Here is an 18,228-nt window from a genome sequence, read left to right on the forward strand (position 1 = left end):
TGACCGACTGTGTCAACTAAGTTGAATTTGAATATCAATTTAAAGTGTGTGTTTTTCTATAATTTGCAATGAACAAAACGTAAGTATCGCCTGAATACTTGTTGTGTTGTTGTAGTTGCAAGTCGTCATATTGTTGTCCGTCTTTGTTCAACAATATATTTGGTTCATACTCTACTCAGTAGAATTTGAGCCCCTACAAGTCCTTTCGACGGTATTGGAACTTGTACAATAATTTTTCGCTTTTTTATTTCTATTCATTTTAATAACCAAACGTTCGTTTATGTTTTTGCCAAGAAGTCCGCCACAAAACATTCGAATTTAAATCAGCTGATCAAACTTGCAAGTTCTTACAAGAAAAATTTCCTTGCAAAAACTTGTAAACAAAACTCTCCAAAATCCTCTCACTATTGTCTCCAAATTCGCTCTCCTTTACTTTACAAGTTTGTTATCGAACAGCATTTTGTAAAAGTTTGTGCAAATTTGTTTTTGTTTTGCAGCATGCGTGCATACAACGTTACTAACACACTGTCAAAAGTTGCAAATATTGAGAATTGTGTGTGCCCTTTTCTTGGTCGGCTATGATCTACACAGGTTGTGATAACCAATTTACGCTCACTTAGAGCACATTGTCTCTCTTGTGAGTCACAACGCCTTCCTCTGCTTTTAACCATATACAAATAAAAGAATAGACAGAGAAATTGTAGTGTGCTTGTTTTGTAGGGGTCGCTCTTTTTGGGTAAATTGCAAGATTTTTTTGACTTTTTTATATGAGGGTGTAGATTCGGCCAAATGCTACCCACATAATGTCTTTTACTATCAAAAATAGTTTAAAAATGTATAGTACTTGCACTTTTTAAAAACTGAGTATCTCGTAAACTGACTCAATCAGCGGTGCCAAGTTGGTGGTTTTTCCGCTACTTGTGGTGATTTTTGACGTACAAAAACCACTGTTTAAGCAGAAATGTCAACTGTCTTAAGGTAAAAATCGCTACAGACCTATGGTGCGTATGTGGCTGTAGCGATTTTTACCTCGGGACAGTTGGCATCCCTGGACTCAATTCTCATGGAGTGAGAGAATTTAGGTTAGAGGATTTCCTTGTCTATTCTTTTATTTGTCTATGCTTTTAACATGTTCACATTTGAGTGAAAGTGTTTTTTAAGCTTTTCAGCGCGACACATGGCGACACCTATTGCAAAACATAAATCTCTCCATTTTGTAGTCTATACTTTTATTAGCCTAGAGCAGTCACTCTAAAACAGATTAGCACCATCTATTGAGTTTATGGTGAACAAAGTCTTGTTAGTTGTTTGTGTCCATGCTAATGTCGTGTCATTTATTCTATTCCTAAACCATTTTCATAACAACAATCTATCAAATATATACATAACAAGAAATTTATCTCACTTTACCGAGTAAATCTTGCAAAACGATTATGCTTTCGATTGCCTTCGATTTATTTTATCGGAAAGAAAACCATTGAACGCATTTTACACTTGCATTTAAAATATGTGTTCTGGGAATTTACGTCATTTATTTAACAAATACTCTATGCAAGATTTATTTACCAGGGGCTCAATTCTTGTTCTATGAAATTTCAAAATTAACAGCCCGTTCATGTATCCCAGCAAAAAAAAATGGAAGTGGTGCAAGTTGGAGTGAGGATTTCATTACATGCATGGATGCGCTTCCAGTGGACTAATGAAAAAGGCAATCCTTTTCCTCACATTTGGATTACATCCAACAAGCACTTTTATGTATAAACGATAAAAAATTCAATTTTCATTCAACAAATGAAATTAAAGTAATACGGCGTTTATATTATATGGTCTGTTCCCGTACTTTATAAAGTGGTAAAAGTTGTAAAAGTCGTAAACGATTTTCATATAAATTTTGTGTACGGGAACGCAAAATGTGTAAAAGTGGTAAAAATTGTTAAAACTTTTTAGTTCTGGAACAGAGCTATAGTTTTTTGCAGGGTTAACCTTCTTTATGAGGATTTGTTTGAAGTATATACAATGGAAATGACATTTGAAACCCAGACCCACTGGGTTAACCTTGTTATATATAAACGGCCTATAAGAATAAAATTAAAATGTCTTATTAATGGCCTGTTCCCGTACTTTACAAAGTGGTAAAAGTCGTAAACGATTTTCATACAAATTTTGTGTACGGGAACGCAAAACTCGTAAAAGTGGTAAAAATTTTAAAAATGGAGTGCTTCCTAGCTGCGTGCTGCGGAAGCAAAATGGAGTGCTTCCTAACTGCGTGCTGCGGAAGCAAAATGGAGTGCTTCCTTTCTGCGCGCTCCCTTGTAAAATTCACTGAGGAATTCATAGAAAAAGAAGCACTTCGTGACACTTGCACCAGTGATTTAACTGCTTCCGTGGATGCAAACTTTTTGCTGGGTATGTCGACCGAAAGGTTTTTTGCGCTTCGAAAGTGGAAAAATATAATTTTCTGTTCATGTAAACGCCTTCGAAACGAAAATCTATGCGACCGACAAGCCATACGAAATAACACGTAAACGTACACTTTTCCATTAAATTTGGGTTTATGTATTTCGAAAGGGCTGTCTCTTATAGAAAGAGAATGTCAAAATCACTCACTTGCTTTGTAGCTGCCGAGTAGAACGTAAACTCGCGAATAATGCTTAGTTTACATTCGTCGTCGTTTCGTGATTTCGAAGGCGTTTCGTGATTTCGCGCGGAATCAAGCTAAATTTATCATGATTTCGCATACAAAAATGAAATCATCTAATTTCGTGATTTCAGCGAAATCAACATCGAAATCACAGTACACATGATATACAACCCTGTTTTTGCCTAAAAAAGTAGATGGTCAATTGCTGCAACAAAAAATTTATAAACAATGTGAAAAAAATATTAAATTATTTTGTTACACTGCTATTTTTAATTGTGTTCCCGTACTTTTTTAATGGTAGTGTTAGAAAAAAGAGCGAATAGTCAAAAATTGCTTCCCTATACAAATTTCCTAAGAAATACGGGAACCGAAAAATGACGGAAATTGCATAAATGTCAAAATCAACGCATCAGCTATCATATACGATGCCAATGAAAATACTTGCTGAAAGTTTCTACTAGGCCAAAATTGTATGGCTGAAAACAGGAGAATAGGGTGTTATTCGCTATTTTTGTTTAAAGATAAGTGCAAGTCTTGCTAGATTTCGGAGTACGGGAACGCATTTTTAGCACTAAACGGGAAAACTACTGCAAGTACTAATATTGTGCAGGTTCTAAGCACAACTTTTATCTATTAAAATTTAGTATTATGTCTGAACGATAAAATCATTTTTTTATTTTTTCATTTGTTAGTACTATATACAATTAATACGATGTATAGATAATTTTACGATAATTTTCCAAATAAAGTTGTAAAGTTCTATATTGTCGTATATTTTTGATGATTAATTCAATTTACAACAACTTGTTTTGAAAATTCATGTTCGATCAGCTGCGCATATACATCTACCTTGATCATTGTGATATGTTTGAAATCAACAAAAAATAAGTGTAAACACCGGTTCAGGATTTCGTGAAATCCAGTGGATTTTGGAGCGCAAATGTAAACTTGGCATTAATCCCATAGTCGTTGTTTTAATATTTTATTAAAACAACTTTAATTTATTAGTGGGAAAAAATTGGCGATGTTTACCAAGAGGTAAGGCAGGGAAGACTATAGTTTCAGATCTCGCCACAGATCTTCACCAGGTGACTTGTTTCTTGTTTTTGAACAAGAAACTTTTTATATCCAAGTGCCAATTGCTCGCTCAAATAGATACGTATCCATAGAAACACTCTGATCTAGAATTTCTTTGGCACTCGAACAACTGCACTTGTAAACAAAACCAAATCCTTCCCACTGCTATGCGTTCGTTAGTCTAAACGATAAAAACACATAACTAGTTTGTTGGTATTGCTAACAACAGCAATGCCTGATCTTCCCTGCCTTACACCTTGGTAAACATCGCCAATTTTTTGCACTAATAAATTAAAGTTTGGTCTGTTCCAGTACTGCAAGAATCTACTTATTGTTACTATTTTTTTCGATAACATAAAGAAAAAAATGTTATCTTGCAGGTTCTGGAACAGAGAAGTTGTTTGAAGCCTGACTATTTAAAAAAAATTATAAAGGAAATATTTTTCATTTAAAATTTTCATAGAACAAGAATGCAGTCCGTGGCCACGTAAGTAGCACAACAACAATTTATTTTTTACGGAAAGTTGTTCATTACGACAAAATGTTTGTTTACGTTTTCACACAATTTATTCACAATAACAAACAATTTGACGGACCACCTTATTATTTCATCATGATTCTATGGAATTGACAACTTAAAAGACGCAAGTTTTATAAAACATCCCAGCAAAAAAGTTTGGAAGTAGTGCAATGCAGAGTTATGATTTCAATACATCTTTCGATGCAGTCCACACGGAGTTATGAAAATGCACTGCGCTCAGTACATTTTGGAAGCACTCGCTTAAAGATCCCTAGCCAAGCAAGCCAATTTTTGATCCCTACAGTCGCAGTCTTTTTTTCTGAACACAAGACTGTTAAAATTCTAAGAATTTGTTTTATAAAAAATAAAGAAATACAAACTAAAGTTATGAACAGTGCTGTAATTCACGAGACGCAAATTATTTTTGAAGTGGAGTTGGAGTTTTTTGGAAATCTGAACTGAAGTAGGAGAAAAATGAAAAACCATTTGGATGATGAAGCAATATCAATTTCGATGTCATAAAAAGCAGAGTAGAGGAAGTAAACTTAGTTACGATCAAATTTAAAAGTTTTTATAATTTGTGTTAATGTAATAAAGTTAATATTCTTGTTTTACACGAATAACCAATGTATTTTATTTATTTTGGGATATTTGCAATGGCTTGCATTTTATAACATCTTTATGCTTAGTTTGCATTCGTCGTCGTTTCGTGATTTCGAAGGCGTTTCGTGATTTCGCGCGGAATCAAGCAAAATTTTTCATGATTTTGCATACAAAAATGAAATCATCTCATTTCGTGATTTCAGCGAAATCAACATCGATATACAACCCTGTTGTTGCCTACAAAAGTACCAAAAGTTGCAACACTTTTCACGTATCACAATAAACATGGTAGATGGTCAATGCAACAAAAAATTTTAGTGTCAAAATTTGTAAACAATGTTAGAAAAAGAGCGAATTGTCAAAAATTGCCAATAAAAATTTCTTAAAAAATACGGGAACGAAAAAATGACGGAAATTGCAAAAACTCCATCATAAATGTCAAAATCAACGTATCAGCTATCATATTAGATGCCAATGAACATGCTTGCTGCTAGTTTCTACTAGGCCAAAATTGTATGGCAGAAAACAGGAGAAGAGGGTTTTATTCGGCGCTATTTTTGTTTAAAGATAAGTGCAAGTCTTGCTAGATTTCGGAGTACGGGAACGCATTTTTAGCACTAAACGGGAAAACTACTATGTACTAATATTGTGCAGGTTCTGAGCACAACTTTTATCTATCAAAATTTATTATAACGATGTCTCAACAATAAAATCATTTTTTATTTTTTTCATTTGTTAGTACTATACACAATTAACCCAGATAAAGCCACTGGTCGTTTAAACGCCACGAAAAATGGTTGCAAAAATTGACTTAAAACTCTGGGGTTTTCGAATATTTTTGTGGGGTTTTTTGCATTTTGTTATAGTATTGTCTGTTATCTGTCATTTCACGCTTATAAAGCTTCATTTTACCTATGCATTTCCATGCAATTGGCCTAAAACCCAAGCTATTCAGAAAAATCGACTTTTTTGTAATTTTCGACTTTTGATGAAAAATTTAAATACGCGATAAAAATTTAATCATAAATTTTAGAATCATATAAAGTCAGGGATTTGTTAAGAATATAGTAAGAGTATTTTCTCAATCAAAAACCAAGGGATTGGCTTATAAGGATACACCTATATTACCCTCCAAAGTTTTTGGCACTTTTAAACAAAGCCCGATTACAGGAAAACTATTGGTTTGTTCCAGTACTGCAAGAATCTACTAATTTTTACAATTTTTTCCGATAACATAAAGGAAAAAATGTTATCGTAGTAAGAAATAGTAGCTTCTTGCAGGTTCTGGAACAGAGCATATACGTTTTAGAGAAAAAAGTTATTTTTTAAAAAATGCTTAAAATGTCTCAGAAATATAATTGTTCTTCCGGCTTTAAGTCAAAAGTCAAAGCATACGAAAATCGTGTTTGGTATATAAGGATACACCTATTCGAGTTGAGTTGCCGCATCTCTATGCGGCTGAATATGTGCTGAAACACGATTTTCGTATGCTTTGACTTTTGACTTAAGCCGCAAGAATATGCAACTTACCCTGCGTTTACAAATGCCAGTATTGGCAGGACAATAGCAAAAATATAAACCTTTTTCACAAATCGTCTGCTCCGTCGGAAAAGGTCGTAAGTCCCTCTCAATAAATTTTTCAGGAGGAAGAAAAAACATTTCAGCGCTTTCTGTATTAAAGTTTTTATTATGGTGGTAAAGGCAGTATTTTTCGTTTATTTATTCCGCTTCAATAGCTGTACTTTGTTTGATAAAATTCCATCGCGTTTGGGAGATAATTGGAAGTCTTTGGACTTACGACCTTTTCCTTGTACAGTTTTGTATTTTTGTAGGGACTTACGACCTTTTCCTACAATTTACGGACGTTTTTAAAATAAAATATTTATACTTTACAAAACAATGTGGAAAGGGTATTATAAGTTTGTTTTGTCCAAAATTCGTGTAACATCGCGAAGTATTCGTCGTAGACCCCCTCCCCTTGCCATTTTTTCATATCTTGTAGAGATAAAGCGATCTAGCTACGTATGTCCGTCTATCCATTAACAATTGCAATAAAGCTCCAGGCCTCAAATTTGGACCGATCGTCACGAAATTTTGTGGAGAGGTCGGGTTCCGACCAGAAGTGACCCCATTAGATGTTGGTTATGATCGAAAGGTGTGAAATGGACCAAACCCACAATTTTTACCCGACTTTGTAGCTGTCCTGTAGATCGCAGTAATATTCCGATCGGAGCGAAATTTTAAGAATGATTTCAGTTTAAGACGAAGGATAAGCTTGCAATTTAACATGGCGATGAGATAATTATTAGCGGGTTTAATGGACCAAAACTTTTGTGTGAAATCTTATATACAAAAGACAATGTGTGTATGTTTGTATGTTCCGCATAGACTCAAAAACGGCTAAACCGATTTTTTGTTTGAAAATTTCAGAGAATATGCAAGGAACATCCGAGGTAAAAATCGGCTTTATAGTTTTTGAATTTCGGAGGGGGCGGGGGCAGGCCCTATTTTTTAAAAAACCCTTTTTTACAAAAGTTATGAATGTATCGGTCAGAAAATTAAGGCGAGGCAACGGTTGCTGAATCTCCGACCCTAAGTTCCATGTAGTTTTCCGATTATGCACAGGAATGTCCCTTGGTTGAAGTAGGCTATATATTTTGTTGAATTTCGGAGGAGCGGGTTAAAACGGTGCCCTATTTTTTAAATGCGCTATATATATAAAACTTACGAACGATTCCGTTTCTCCCATCCTGGGTACATATTTTAGCAATAAGACCCGACCAGAGTAAAATTCTAAGTCGGTGTAACCATGACCGTATGTCCGCCTTTTGAAATTAAGAGTTTCTATTACTTCTTGGATGTTTGGTATTGACATCATCAGAGCTTTCAGAATCGCCGTGAAAACCATAGGGAACTAGACCCATGACACCATCGTCTAATTCCATTCCAAATTCATACTGCTCTTTGTTAGCAAAAACCATGATGACTTCTTAGTTTAATAACATTTCAATCAATTATTATTATAGAATCATTTAATAATATAAACATTGCACTTACCCGTCCGTTAGAAGGTATTACTTTATTGAATTCAGAATACACACTAATCTCGTTATGTGAATGTCCTATGTCCTATGAATGTCCCTCGAGAAACCACAAATGACCAGTTGATAAAGTTAAGTAAGATATACGACAGTAAAAACAGTAAAATTTTTGATTTTTTTTAACTTTTCAATATATGAGGTATTTGAACACATACAGCATCCCAATTTGTATCAATGAAAAGGCCAGAAGTCCATCTTTCATAATCAGTTCGCTTATAGGGGAAAACAGATTTCAAATGTAAATTTTCGTTGCAATATAGAAATTATCACATTTTTGTTCAAAAGTTTGGTCCACAGGCTCCGCCAAATATCATCCGATTATCATCCAAAAGTGTAGGCTAGTTCTTTACATTGTACCCCAACCATGGATGACGTTAAACATTATATATGAACTACATTAGCTGTAGTATTCTTTTAAAGTATACATTTTCCTGTGGACTTACGACCTTTTCGTATTCAAATTTGTACGTTTTGTGGATTTACAACCTTTTCCGACAAGGGCAAAACATATAGAAAAACGCGACATACTACCATTTTCTTTGTATCATACGACTTGTTTTGACTTGTACTATCATCTTGTAACAAAAACGCGATTTCCAAAAAAAGTGGACTTACGACCTTTTCCGACGGAGCAGACGAAATACATTTATAAATTTTTAAATATGTATAGAGAAAAATATAAATGTATTGGTGAAAATGGTTTGTAACTTTGCTATTGTCTTGCCAATACTGTCTGTGTGTAAACGCCTAGTTAATGAATTAAGCCAAAAATCCTCTTATGTGACGAGGCCTTAATTCAATTTATAACAACTTTTTTTGAAAATTAATGTTCGATCAGCTGCGCATATGCATCTACCTTGATTATTGTAATATCTTTGAAATCACAAACAAATAAGTGTAAACACAGGAGCGTATTTCTGGATTCCGTGAAATCCACTGGACTTTGATCGTAAGTGTAAACTTGGCAAAAGTCAATATTATACCCCAGTTACACTTATAGTACGGTTACACTACAGTTTTTTGCCGGGTTAACCCACTTCGAGAGGATTTATTTGACGTTGTCGCTATGAAATTGACATTTGAAATCCAAACCCGCTGGGTTAAATCGGTTAAGTGTAACCGGGGTATTAACCGGTTAACCCAGCAAAAAAACTCTAGTGTAAACGTACTATTACCATGAAAAGCAAAGTTTGGGTGTTTTTTGTTCGTATTCATTTTCTTTCGACATAGTAGCTTCGTTCCAGTAATTTTTTTAATGGTAAAATGTTCAAAAGAGAAAACTGTCAAAAATGAGTTCCAGGCACACATTTTTCCAAAATGTACGGGAACGGAAAAATGGCAGAAACGTCAAAAAATCTGGAACAAATGTCAAATTCGGCGTATCAGCGAATCGGAAGCCGGCAAACATGTTGCACATTTTTGCTCGCTCAAATTTGTCGTGTAAAAAGTTTCTAAAGAGAAAGAATTTTTATACCCTCCACCATATGGAGGGTATAATTAAATTTGTCATTCCGTTTGTAACACATCGAAATATTCGTCGGAGACCCTATAAAGTATATATATTATTGATCAGCATAAAATTCTATGTCGATTTGACCATGTCCGTCCGTCCGTCCGTCTGTCTGTCTGTTGAAATCAAGATACAGCTCGCAATTTTAAAGATAGAGAGTCAAAATTTGGTACAGAAGTTGCTATTACTTGCAGGATGGTTGGTATTGAAAATGGGATATATCGGTCCACGTTTTGATATAGCCCCCATAGAACGGTACCTCCCGATTTTCGGTATTTTTAAGGTTTTAGCCTCATTATCACACCGAAATGGCTGAAATTTGGTACGTAGTCTTCTTTAGGGGTACAAAACTTTCTCCCAGAATTTTGTTGGTGTCGGTCCATACCTTCATATAGCCCCCATAGAACGGTACCTCCCGTTTTTCGGTATTTTGATGGTTTTCGCTTCATTATCACACCGAAATGGCTGAAATTTGGTACGTAGTCTTCTTTAGGGGTATACAACTTTCCCCTAGAATTTTGTCGGTGTCGGTCCACACCTTCATATAGCCCCCATAGAACGGTACCTCCCGATTTTCGGTATTTTGAAGGTTTTAGCTTCATTATCCTACCAAAATGGTTGCAATTTGGTACGTAGTCTTCTTTAGGGGTACAAAACTTTCTCCCAGAATTTGGTCGGTGTCGGTCCATACCGTCATATAGCCCCCATAGAACGGTACCTCCCGTTTTTCTGTATTTTGAAGGTTTTCGCTTCATTATCACACCGAAATGGCTGAAATTTGGTACGTAGTCTTCTTTAGGGGTATAAAACTTTCCCTAGAATTTCGTTGGTATCGGTCCACACCTTCATATAGCCCCCATAAAACGGTACCTCCCGATTTTCGGTATTTTGAAGGTTTTAGCTTCATTATCCTACCAAAATGGCTGAAATTTGGCACGTAGTCTTCTTTAGGGGTACAAAACTTTCTCCCAGAATTTTGTCGGTATCGGTCCATGTCTTCATATAGCCCCCATAGGACGGTACCTCCCGATTTTCGGTATTTTGAACGTTGTGGCCTCCATATTCCACCGAAATGGCTGAAATTTGGTATTTAGACTTCGTCGGAGGTACTCAAACTTCCCCTTTAAATTTGTCGGTATAGGTTCACGCCTTTATATAGCCCCCATGGAAAGGTACCTCCCGATTTTTCGTGTTTTGAAGGTTGTGTCTTCAATATTCCACCAAAATGGCTGAAATTTGGTATTTAGTCTTCAATGTGATATAAAACTGTTCGCCAGAAATATGTCTGTACAGGTCCACTCTTTCATATTGCCCTATTTCTGACTAAAATTCGTCGGTATAGGTCCACGTTTCGATATAGCCCCCATAGAACGGTACCTCCCGATTTTCGTAATACTGAAGACTGCGACGTCAATATCCAACCAAAATGGCTGAAATTCGTTATTTCGTCTTCCAAGAGTAATAAAATATTCCAGAAGAGTATTATCAGTATGGGCCCACGTCTTCCTATATCCCCATAGAAGCGTACTTCTTGATTTTCGGTATTTTTTAAGCTTTAGGCACATTCTCATACCGAAATATAGGAAATTTGGTATTTATCTTCTTTGAGCCTAAAAACTTTCCGTAAGAAATTTGTCGGTATAGATCGACGTTTTGAAAAAGCCCCCATAGAATGGTGCCTCACATTGTTTTACCGAAATTGCTGAAATTTAGTATTAAGTCTTCTTCATACACGAAAGGAAACAAATTATTCCATTTTACCTCAATACAACTGGTGGTGGAGGGTATAACAAGTTCGGCCCGGCCGAACTTAACGCCGTTCTTACTTGTTGTTCAAAGAGAAGTGAACATTTTGCAACTTTTTTGGTGTACGGGAACGAATTTTGGGGAAAAATGTTCAAAATGTGTTAAATGTGTAAAAACTTTTTAGTTCTGGAACGAACCTAGTGAAACAGACCCTAATGCTTGGTTTACATTTACGAAATCCACTCGATTTCAACTGTCAATTCCATTGCTCAAACGTCAAATGAAATCCAATCGATTTCAGATGAGTTTTCATTTGACGTATACACAAAGGAATTGACAGATGAAATCGAGTGGATTTCGTAAATGTAAACATAGTCTAACCCCCTGTTTTTGTAAAAAAAATTATTGTTCTCACACGAATTGTCAAATTTTGTAGATCGATTTACACGCCTTAGGGCAAATGTGGAACGCTGATTTTTGAATGAGGAATTCTTTACTATATATAGAACAAGCCTACGAAGAATTAGGTCTGTATGTCATCTAGGGACTGAGCTATGGATGCTCAAATTATTACGAATATAGACGAACGAACAAAAAAAAGTTACAAAAACAGGGGGTAAATGTAAACTTGGCATAATATTGGAAGCCAAATAAAACCCAATCGATAACAATTCTATCGATTTATAGCGTAATCGAAATCATCAGATATGTATCATCTCTAGCAACACCTTTATTTTTTATTTGTCAATTGAAGCAGCAGAAGGCAGAAGAAGACGCAAATACAATAACATACCAGAACACTTCTACAAAGGAATGCAAAAAGCATCTCATATAGCTCGACAAAACTCCCAGGACCATATATCCCCCGAATTTATACCCTCCGTCAATATGAAACGCCGAACACTGTCTGGTAGTTGTGGCGTTGGATTTTTTGTGCTGGCATTTGGTTTCATCGCAATTGCCTTTGCCACACCCAGCTGGCTGGTAAGTGATTATCGTATTACTGGAGCCAAATTGGAACGTTTGGGATTGTGGGTGCACTGCTTCCGTTCACTGCCCGATGTAAATGACGACAGTCAAAGGCGTTTCTTTGTGGGCTGCAGATGGGTATATGATCCGTTCACCACGGGTTACGATGAAATACGTGGATTCTTGCTGCCTGGTTTTATGATTGCAACACAATTCTTCTTTACACTGGCCTTCGTGGGAATGTTAATATCAGCTATAGGTGTATTGGTGTTCTTTTTGTGTGCTGGGCCAGATCAAAAGCATTTTGTCAAGCTTATACGCGCCATTGGGTGTACTGTGCTTGGAGCAGGCGTGTGTGCTAGTTTGGCAGTCATTATATTTGCTTCTTTGGGTAATCGTAATAACTGGATGCCTGAACATGCCAACAACTGGTTTGGTTGGTCATTTGTTTTGGCCTGTGTGGGTGCAGTAACGGCTCTGGTAGCTGGTAGTTTGTTCCTGACCGAGTGTTATGTGCAAAAACGGAAGAGGACATTGTTTAAGGAATCACAGACAAGATTTGAAATGATGCACGGTGGAAAGTAACAAAACAACAATAACCAAAAGAAAAACCAAATGCGTACAACACAATTAAGATGAAGTCATTTGCATCCCACCCATTTAATAGAAACGTATAATTGGAACTAACAATGCATTCTCAAATCAATGAAGTATCAAAGAAGTATTTTTTCCAAAAACTCATTCCATTCCATAGATAATTGTTTTCTATACTTTTTACTTTTGAAAGCTGACAATTTATCTCAAGACTACCTAGCAACCATTCACACCAAAATAGCCAAACAGAAATCTACTCTACCCAGCTTACAAGACTACCAGTTGGTACTTATGCTCATACATATCTACATTTTTGCGCCAGTGAAGATAGCATCTCATTACATTCCAGTTAAGACTGATCGTAGAACTTTCAAAGCAGCCGCGACTTGGTGACCTAAACTCAACATCACCGCTAGCCCCATTCACCATACAAAGTACGAGAATTGACAACGAATGCATCGTAGCAGACCTTAGTAGTTTATATAATTATTGCATGACGAATTAATCTAAGACACATGCAAAAAATCACTTAATTCAAATGATATTGGGGTTTCATAATGTTGAATGCAGATGAATCATTTCAGCATGGCAGTGAACAAATAACGACATAAATTAGCTGACTGGCTGGCTGTACAGCTCAATAATTTGCACATTACAATCAATGTACCCTGCAGAGCGCGCAACAATTACTTGCATTTGTTCTAAATATTATCTACATATTTCCGAATCTCTCAATTGTTACTCGAATAATTAATGCAGCAATTTTTACAGCTAGAATGCAGTAGGGTTTATTGTAATATTTGTTTTTTTTTTTTACTTTAATGTGCCTTAGATAGTATTGTAAGCATAGTTCGATTATATTTTTGAAACCCGTTTATACAAATATGTAACAAATCGAAAAAGAAAACGTCCACTTAGCATGTAAGTACAAAAACTCACGATTCATATACATACATATCTTTATGAAAAATTTACTTTTACATTCCATTGAAAATAGAATACAAACGGCATCTAATGACCTATGAGTCTAAACACAACTGATGTTTTAAAGTTGTGTCTGTTTTTTGCGAAAATAATTATTTGTGTGTATAGTAAGTACGTATACATATGTATTTTTTAATATTCAAGATTCCGTCCATGTTTACAAATTTAAATAAATATTTTTTTCTAATTGAAAATTGTGTGTCTTTTGTTTACCGTAAAAATTTCTCATGGTTTAGTATTATTCCATTTGTACTGTGAATATTTAGGCATAACCAACAATAAGTTCTAAGTGAAGTTTAGGTCAAGGTATTTCAATGTTGCTTTTCGTTATTTTCACAAGTTTAAATGTAAATACATACATCATTCTAGTTCACTTGCGTCTTACACAGTGTGAATTTTAAGGTTTGACTTAAGTAATTGAATGACTCATCGACATTAAATACAGCGATCGTTTCAATACATATTGATTACTAACTGTGATAATTTTTCTCACGGCATAATTATCCCATTGCCAGCAATATACATATGTACATTAGGGTTGTAACTTTTTGCACTTTTTTGCAAATATCAAAAATACCACCACATAGCCGTGTAGAGCATGAAAAAAAGTTTCCGCACCAAATGCATTGAAGTTCAGTAATGCATTTTTTTAATTTTATTTGTTATAACAACATATTTGCTTTTCATTAAAATTTGTGATTTTTTAAAATCTAATTTAAAATCAATATCAAACCATTCTGGACCAATTTGTTATCAAATCGCGGCATTTCAGAGCATATTAGGAACTTTTGACAATATTGCAATTTTGTTGTTTTATTTATTGTTTATATATATTGTACCTATCGGACAAGAGAGTATGTTGTCATTTGCAACAAATTCGCGAAAGTTACAGACCGTTTTTAATGACTTAGCTTGTGAGAATTGTATTTATTTTCTATAAATATTCAAACAAACCAAATTAAAAATTTTAAGTAGAAAAAAATATCAAAAGGCTTTTAGTAATCGCAGTCGGTGCGGAAACTTTTTTCACCGAATCGATCTTAAAAACGGTTTTTCGTTATCAGGACAAAATTCCCCACACGGTTCTGGTGTTTTTTTTTTTTGGTTATAGCCCCAATGTACATATATAGTTACTTTTTAATATTTTTTGTAGAAACAAATTTGTACTGGCCAATCGATATTTAGGGGTCGATTATGGATAGCAACTCAACTGTAGTTCCGTTGCCAGAAAAGAAAATCAGACAATTAAAATAAGTGAAACGACAGAAATTTTGTCAAATTCATTCAATATCAGTGTTTTGAACTTTTAACAATAAATTTAATTTAAAAAAGTATGAATTTCAATGCGGAAACAAAAATTTCAATCAATAAATTTGCTGTCGACAACGCATCTGGAGTTGGGTTGCTATCCATAATCTACCCCTTAGAAATGCAGGTGTTCTTTTTAAAGAATTCCATTATAGATCACGGTCAAACATGTGTACCTATGTAAGTGAATGTTCGTATTTGTTATTTTCTACTTACCTTATCCTGCTTCTTATTTTAGGCTAAAAAGAATGTAACTTCTTAATCTTCGAATGGTCCTTTGATTCATATGTAGCGAAAGTAAAACTTCCAAGAATATGAACTATCATCAGGGGAGGTTTGGAAAGTTGATTATATGTGTGGATGCCAGTCGTACAGGAATTCAGGAAAAACAAGTTTAAGCTCCTTATCGTGAGATAGGGAGTTTTCCAAACAGTTCCGGAGATAGGGGTGACATATCCGGAACTGTTTAACTTCTACAGGATACAAAAAGTATTTCACTCCATCCAGACGATTACAGGGTCCTGACTTAGGCACGCTGCTTTGATGACATTTGTAAAACATAAACTACTATTAAATCAATATTTCAGTATTCTACCGCAGAAGACATTTCCAAATATCTTCCACTAAATATAAGGCCACACTGGACTACGAAGATGATCAATCCCACGGCAGCGGGTTCTATCGTACCGGATTGACCCGAAACCATAGTGTTTCGGCCAGCGGCTGCCAACCCAGCATCAAACCTATGCTTCTACGTAGGTTTGTATGCTTATTGCTTCCGTCCCAGAAATAGCATTTCCATCTTGATTTACAAAGATTGGTTTCATAACACAACCGTGGCTTTGCACAGGTTAAGCACCAACATTGCGAACGGCTTAAGCGACCACCACCAGAATAATGGACTATTGTGACAGCACACAATCTGCCAAAGGCGTTTGGTACGGCCGACCATTCCATACTGGTTTCCGAAATGATGAACTCTACTCTTTAGTTTAGCAAGATTAAATGGAAGTACCCCAAGGCGGATTATTGTCCCCCATTTGAATTAAGATCTATCTTGCTAATCTCCACCAGCAGATATTTCGGTGGTGTCGTAACATGACTGTATTATATTTTCATTCTGTTTCAACATCGACAACGTAAGATTTACACCAATTTAGCCACCATCACAAATAACTTCGGTAAGCGCTAACTAAATTTATCTCCTGCAAAGTCGACAGTGTCCATATCCACTTCCTGGACGTAAAAAGTGCACCCACAGATTGATATATTCGTCGATGACAGGAATATCCCCCCTGTTCATAATCCAAAGATCCCCGGGGATGTTTCGACAATCTTCTTTACTTCGCACACCATCCACATCAACTAGAAGGTGAAATTCCATTGAGGTGAATAGCCGTTAGTCGGTCTGTCTTCAATCATGCCGCCCCATTAGGACTTTCTTCCTCAGCGACACGCATTGGGAAATCCTGCAAAAATCACAAAACATTGCACTCCGAATTAGACGTGAAATGTGAATCATTTTCATGAGGAGACCAGGATGCTGTCAGACAGGCAACAAAATCTGCTCTTGACTAGACAGTTCCTGCTGGCGTGTTATCCGCCAGGTTCTTAGTACCGGATTGACCCGAAAGCAAAAGCGTTTCGGCCAGCGGCTGCCAATCTAGCATCAAACTTATGCTTCTACAACAACATCTATAACGTTGTGATGGACGATTCGCAAATTAGTGGCATCTGTAAGGACTTCAGGTGATACCGTGAGGACATCCAAGACGTCATTCAATGGGACATCTACCGACTGTCCATATTATTTCATATAAAGTCATCTATTTTTATCTTTTCCAATAATATCCAATAAAATAGATAGAGTTGTATTTTTTAGCTCTTTTAGCTGATCGCTCTTTTTACTTCAGCTCTCTTCATCGATCTAGGTCGTTCTTTTACTTCAGTAGTTCAATCGTTCGTCGAAAAACTCCGTCAGTCAGCTTCCTTTTCGTTCTATCGTTCCCCGGCGTGACTCGTTCGCTTGCAAGTTGGTTCAACGTTCGTGCAAGCGAGGCTTCTTATGTACCTAGGCTTTTAGGAAACACTTTTCGAGTAAAATGTTGTAAAACTTGAAGATTCTTGCTCGTAAAGGAAAATACCTTGAATTAACTGCAAACCAAACAGAACGATATAGAACAATCAAATCTACCGGTTGTTTCTAAAAAATCGGGAAAAAATTAATTTGAAAAAGTAAAATTATAATTTTGGGCAAAATGTTTTCCTAGAAATTGTCTGAATTATAAAAAAGGGCTTATTCTTCTTCTTTTCGCTGGCTACTTTCCAATATGGAAGAACTTGTCAAGGACCCGAATTGAATCGATAATAGCAAAAAAACGCATAAATTGTGTAAATCCGACTAATAACGTACATATGTAGATCAGAATTATCGTGCTCTTCTTTCTCAATGTGGCTCATTGATATCTGGCAAATCAGTGGAAGAATGTAATGCTAAAAAAGATGTAGCTATCTCTAAATCTCTGCAAATGAAATCTTCAGGAGAACTCCAATCGATGAAGGAAGGAAATTCTTTTCCAACGAATCTGTCAATTAAATCGAATTTGGAAGTACGGATACAATAACTTCCATATTTTCTTCGGAGGCTATGGATCATGATAATTTCAGAAACAATGATGATGAAACGTTTACAACTATCAGACACAAGAAATATAAAAGTGATGCTGGTGGCAAAATCGTTAATCCTGGTAAACCAAAGGTTAAGTGCCGTACACATTAAGCTTTTTTGCCAGGTTAACCTTCTTTATAACCAATGGAATTGACATTTGAAACCCAGTGGGTTTATAAAATCCGGTTATATATAAACGTACTATTAATATGGAAGGGAATTCCGTGAGTCATTCTAATAGATTTTCAATATAAGGCAATATGGATATTGAAGCTGATAATAACGTAGGTAAAAACGCACTTCCTGTATCTTCCGACAAGAGTGATGCTCAAAAAACTCTCCCTCAATCGTAAATGGGTCCGCCACGAAATCTTTTTGTCCGCCTTTCTTCATGTGAAATATTAATATCAATTCCTTGATTACTAACCTAAAAGCCAAAAACGTTGCCTTCAGGATTAAGAATAAATCTGGAGGTAGAAGTAAATTATATTTAAATGATACCAATGC

At 35.7% G+C, this 18,228-nt stretch overlaps 1 protein-coding gene across 1 annotated transcript; it reads left to right on the forward strand.

Annotated features, from left to right (window-relative positions):
* The first annotated feature begins 11,930 nt into the window (after positions 1–11,930).
* On the forward strand, positions 11,931–13,939 carry sinu (claudin family member sinuous). The gene has a single exon (XM_073981513.1). The coding sequence runs from the start codon at positions 12,012–12,014 to the stop codon at positions 12,750–12,752; it is 741 nt and encodes a 246-aa protein (XP_073837614.1). The 5' UTR covers positions 11,931–12,011; the 3' UTR covers positions 12,753–13,939.
* The last annotated feature ends 4,289 nt before the right edge of the window (positions 13,940–18,228 follow it).

Source organism: Musca autumnalis, unplaced genomic scaffold (assembly GCF_047663935.1).
Source record: "Musca autumnalis isolate F117 unplaced genomic scaffold, ASM4766393v1 scaffold_4, whole genome shotgun sequence".
Classification (NCBI taxonomy): Eukaryota; Metazoa; Arthropoda; class Insecta; order Diptera; family Muscidae; genus Musca; species Musca autumnalis.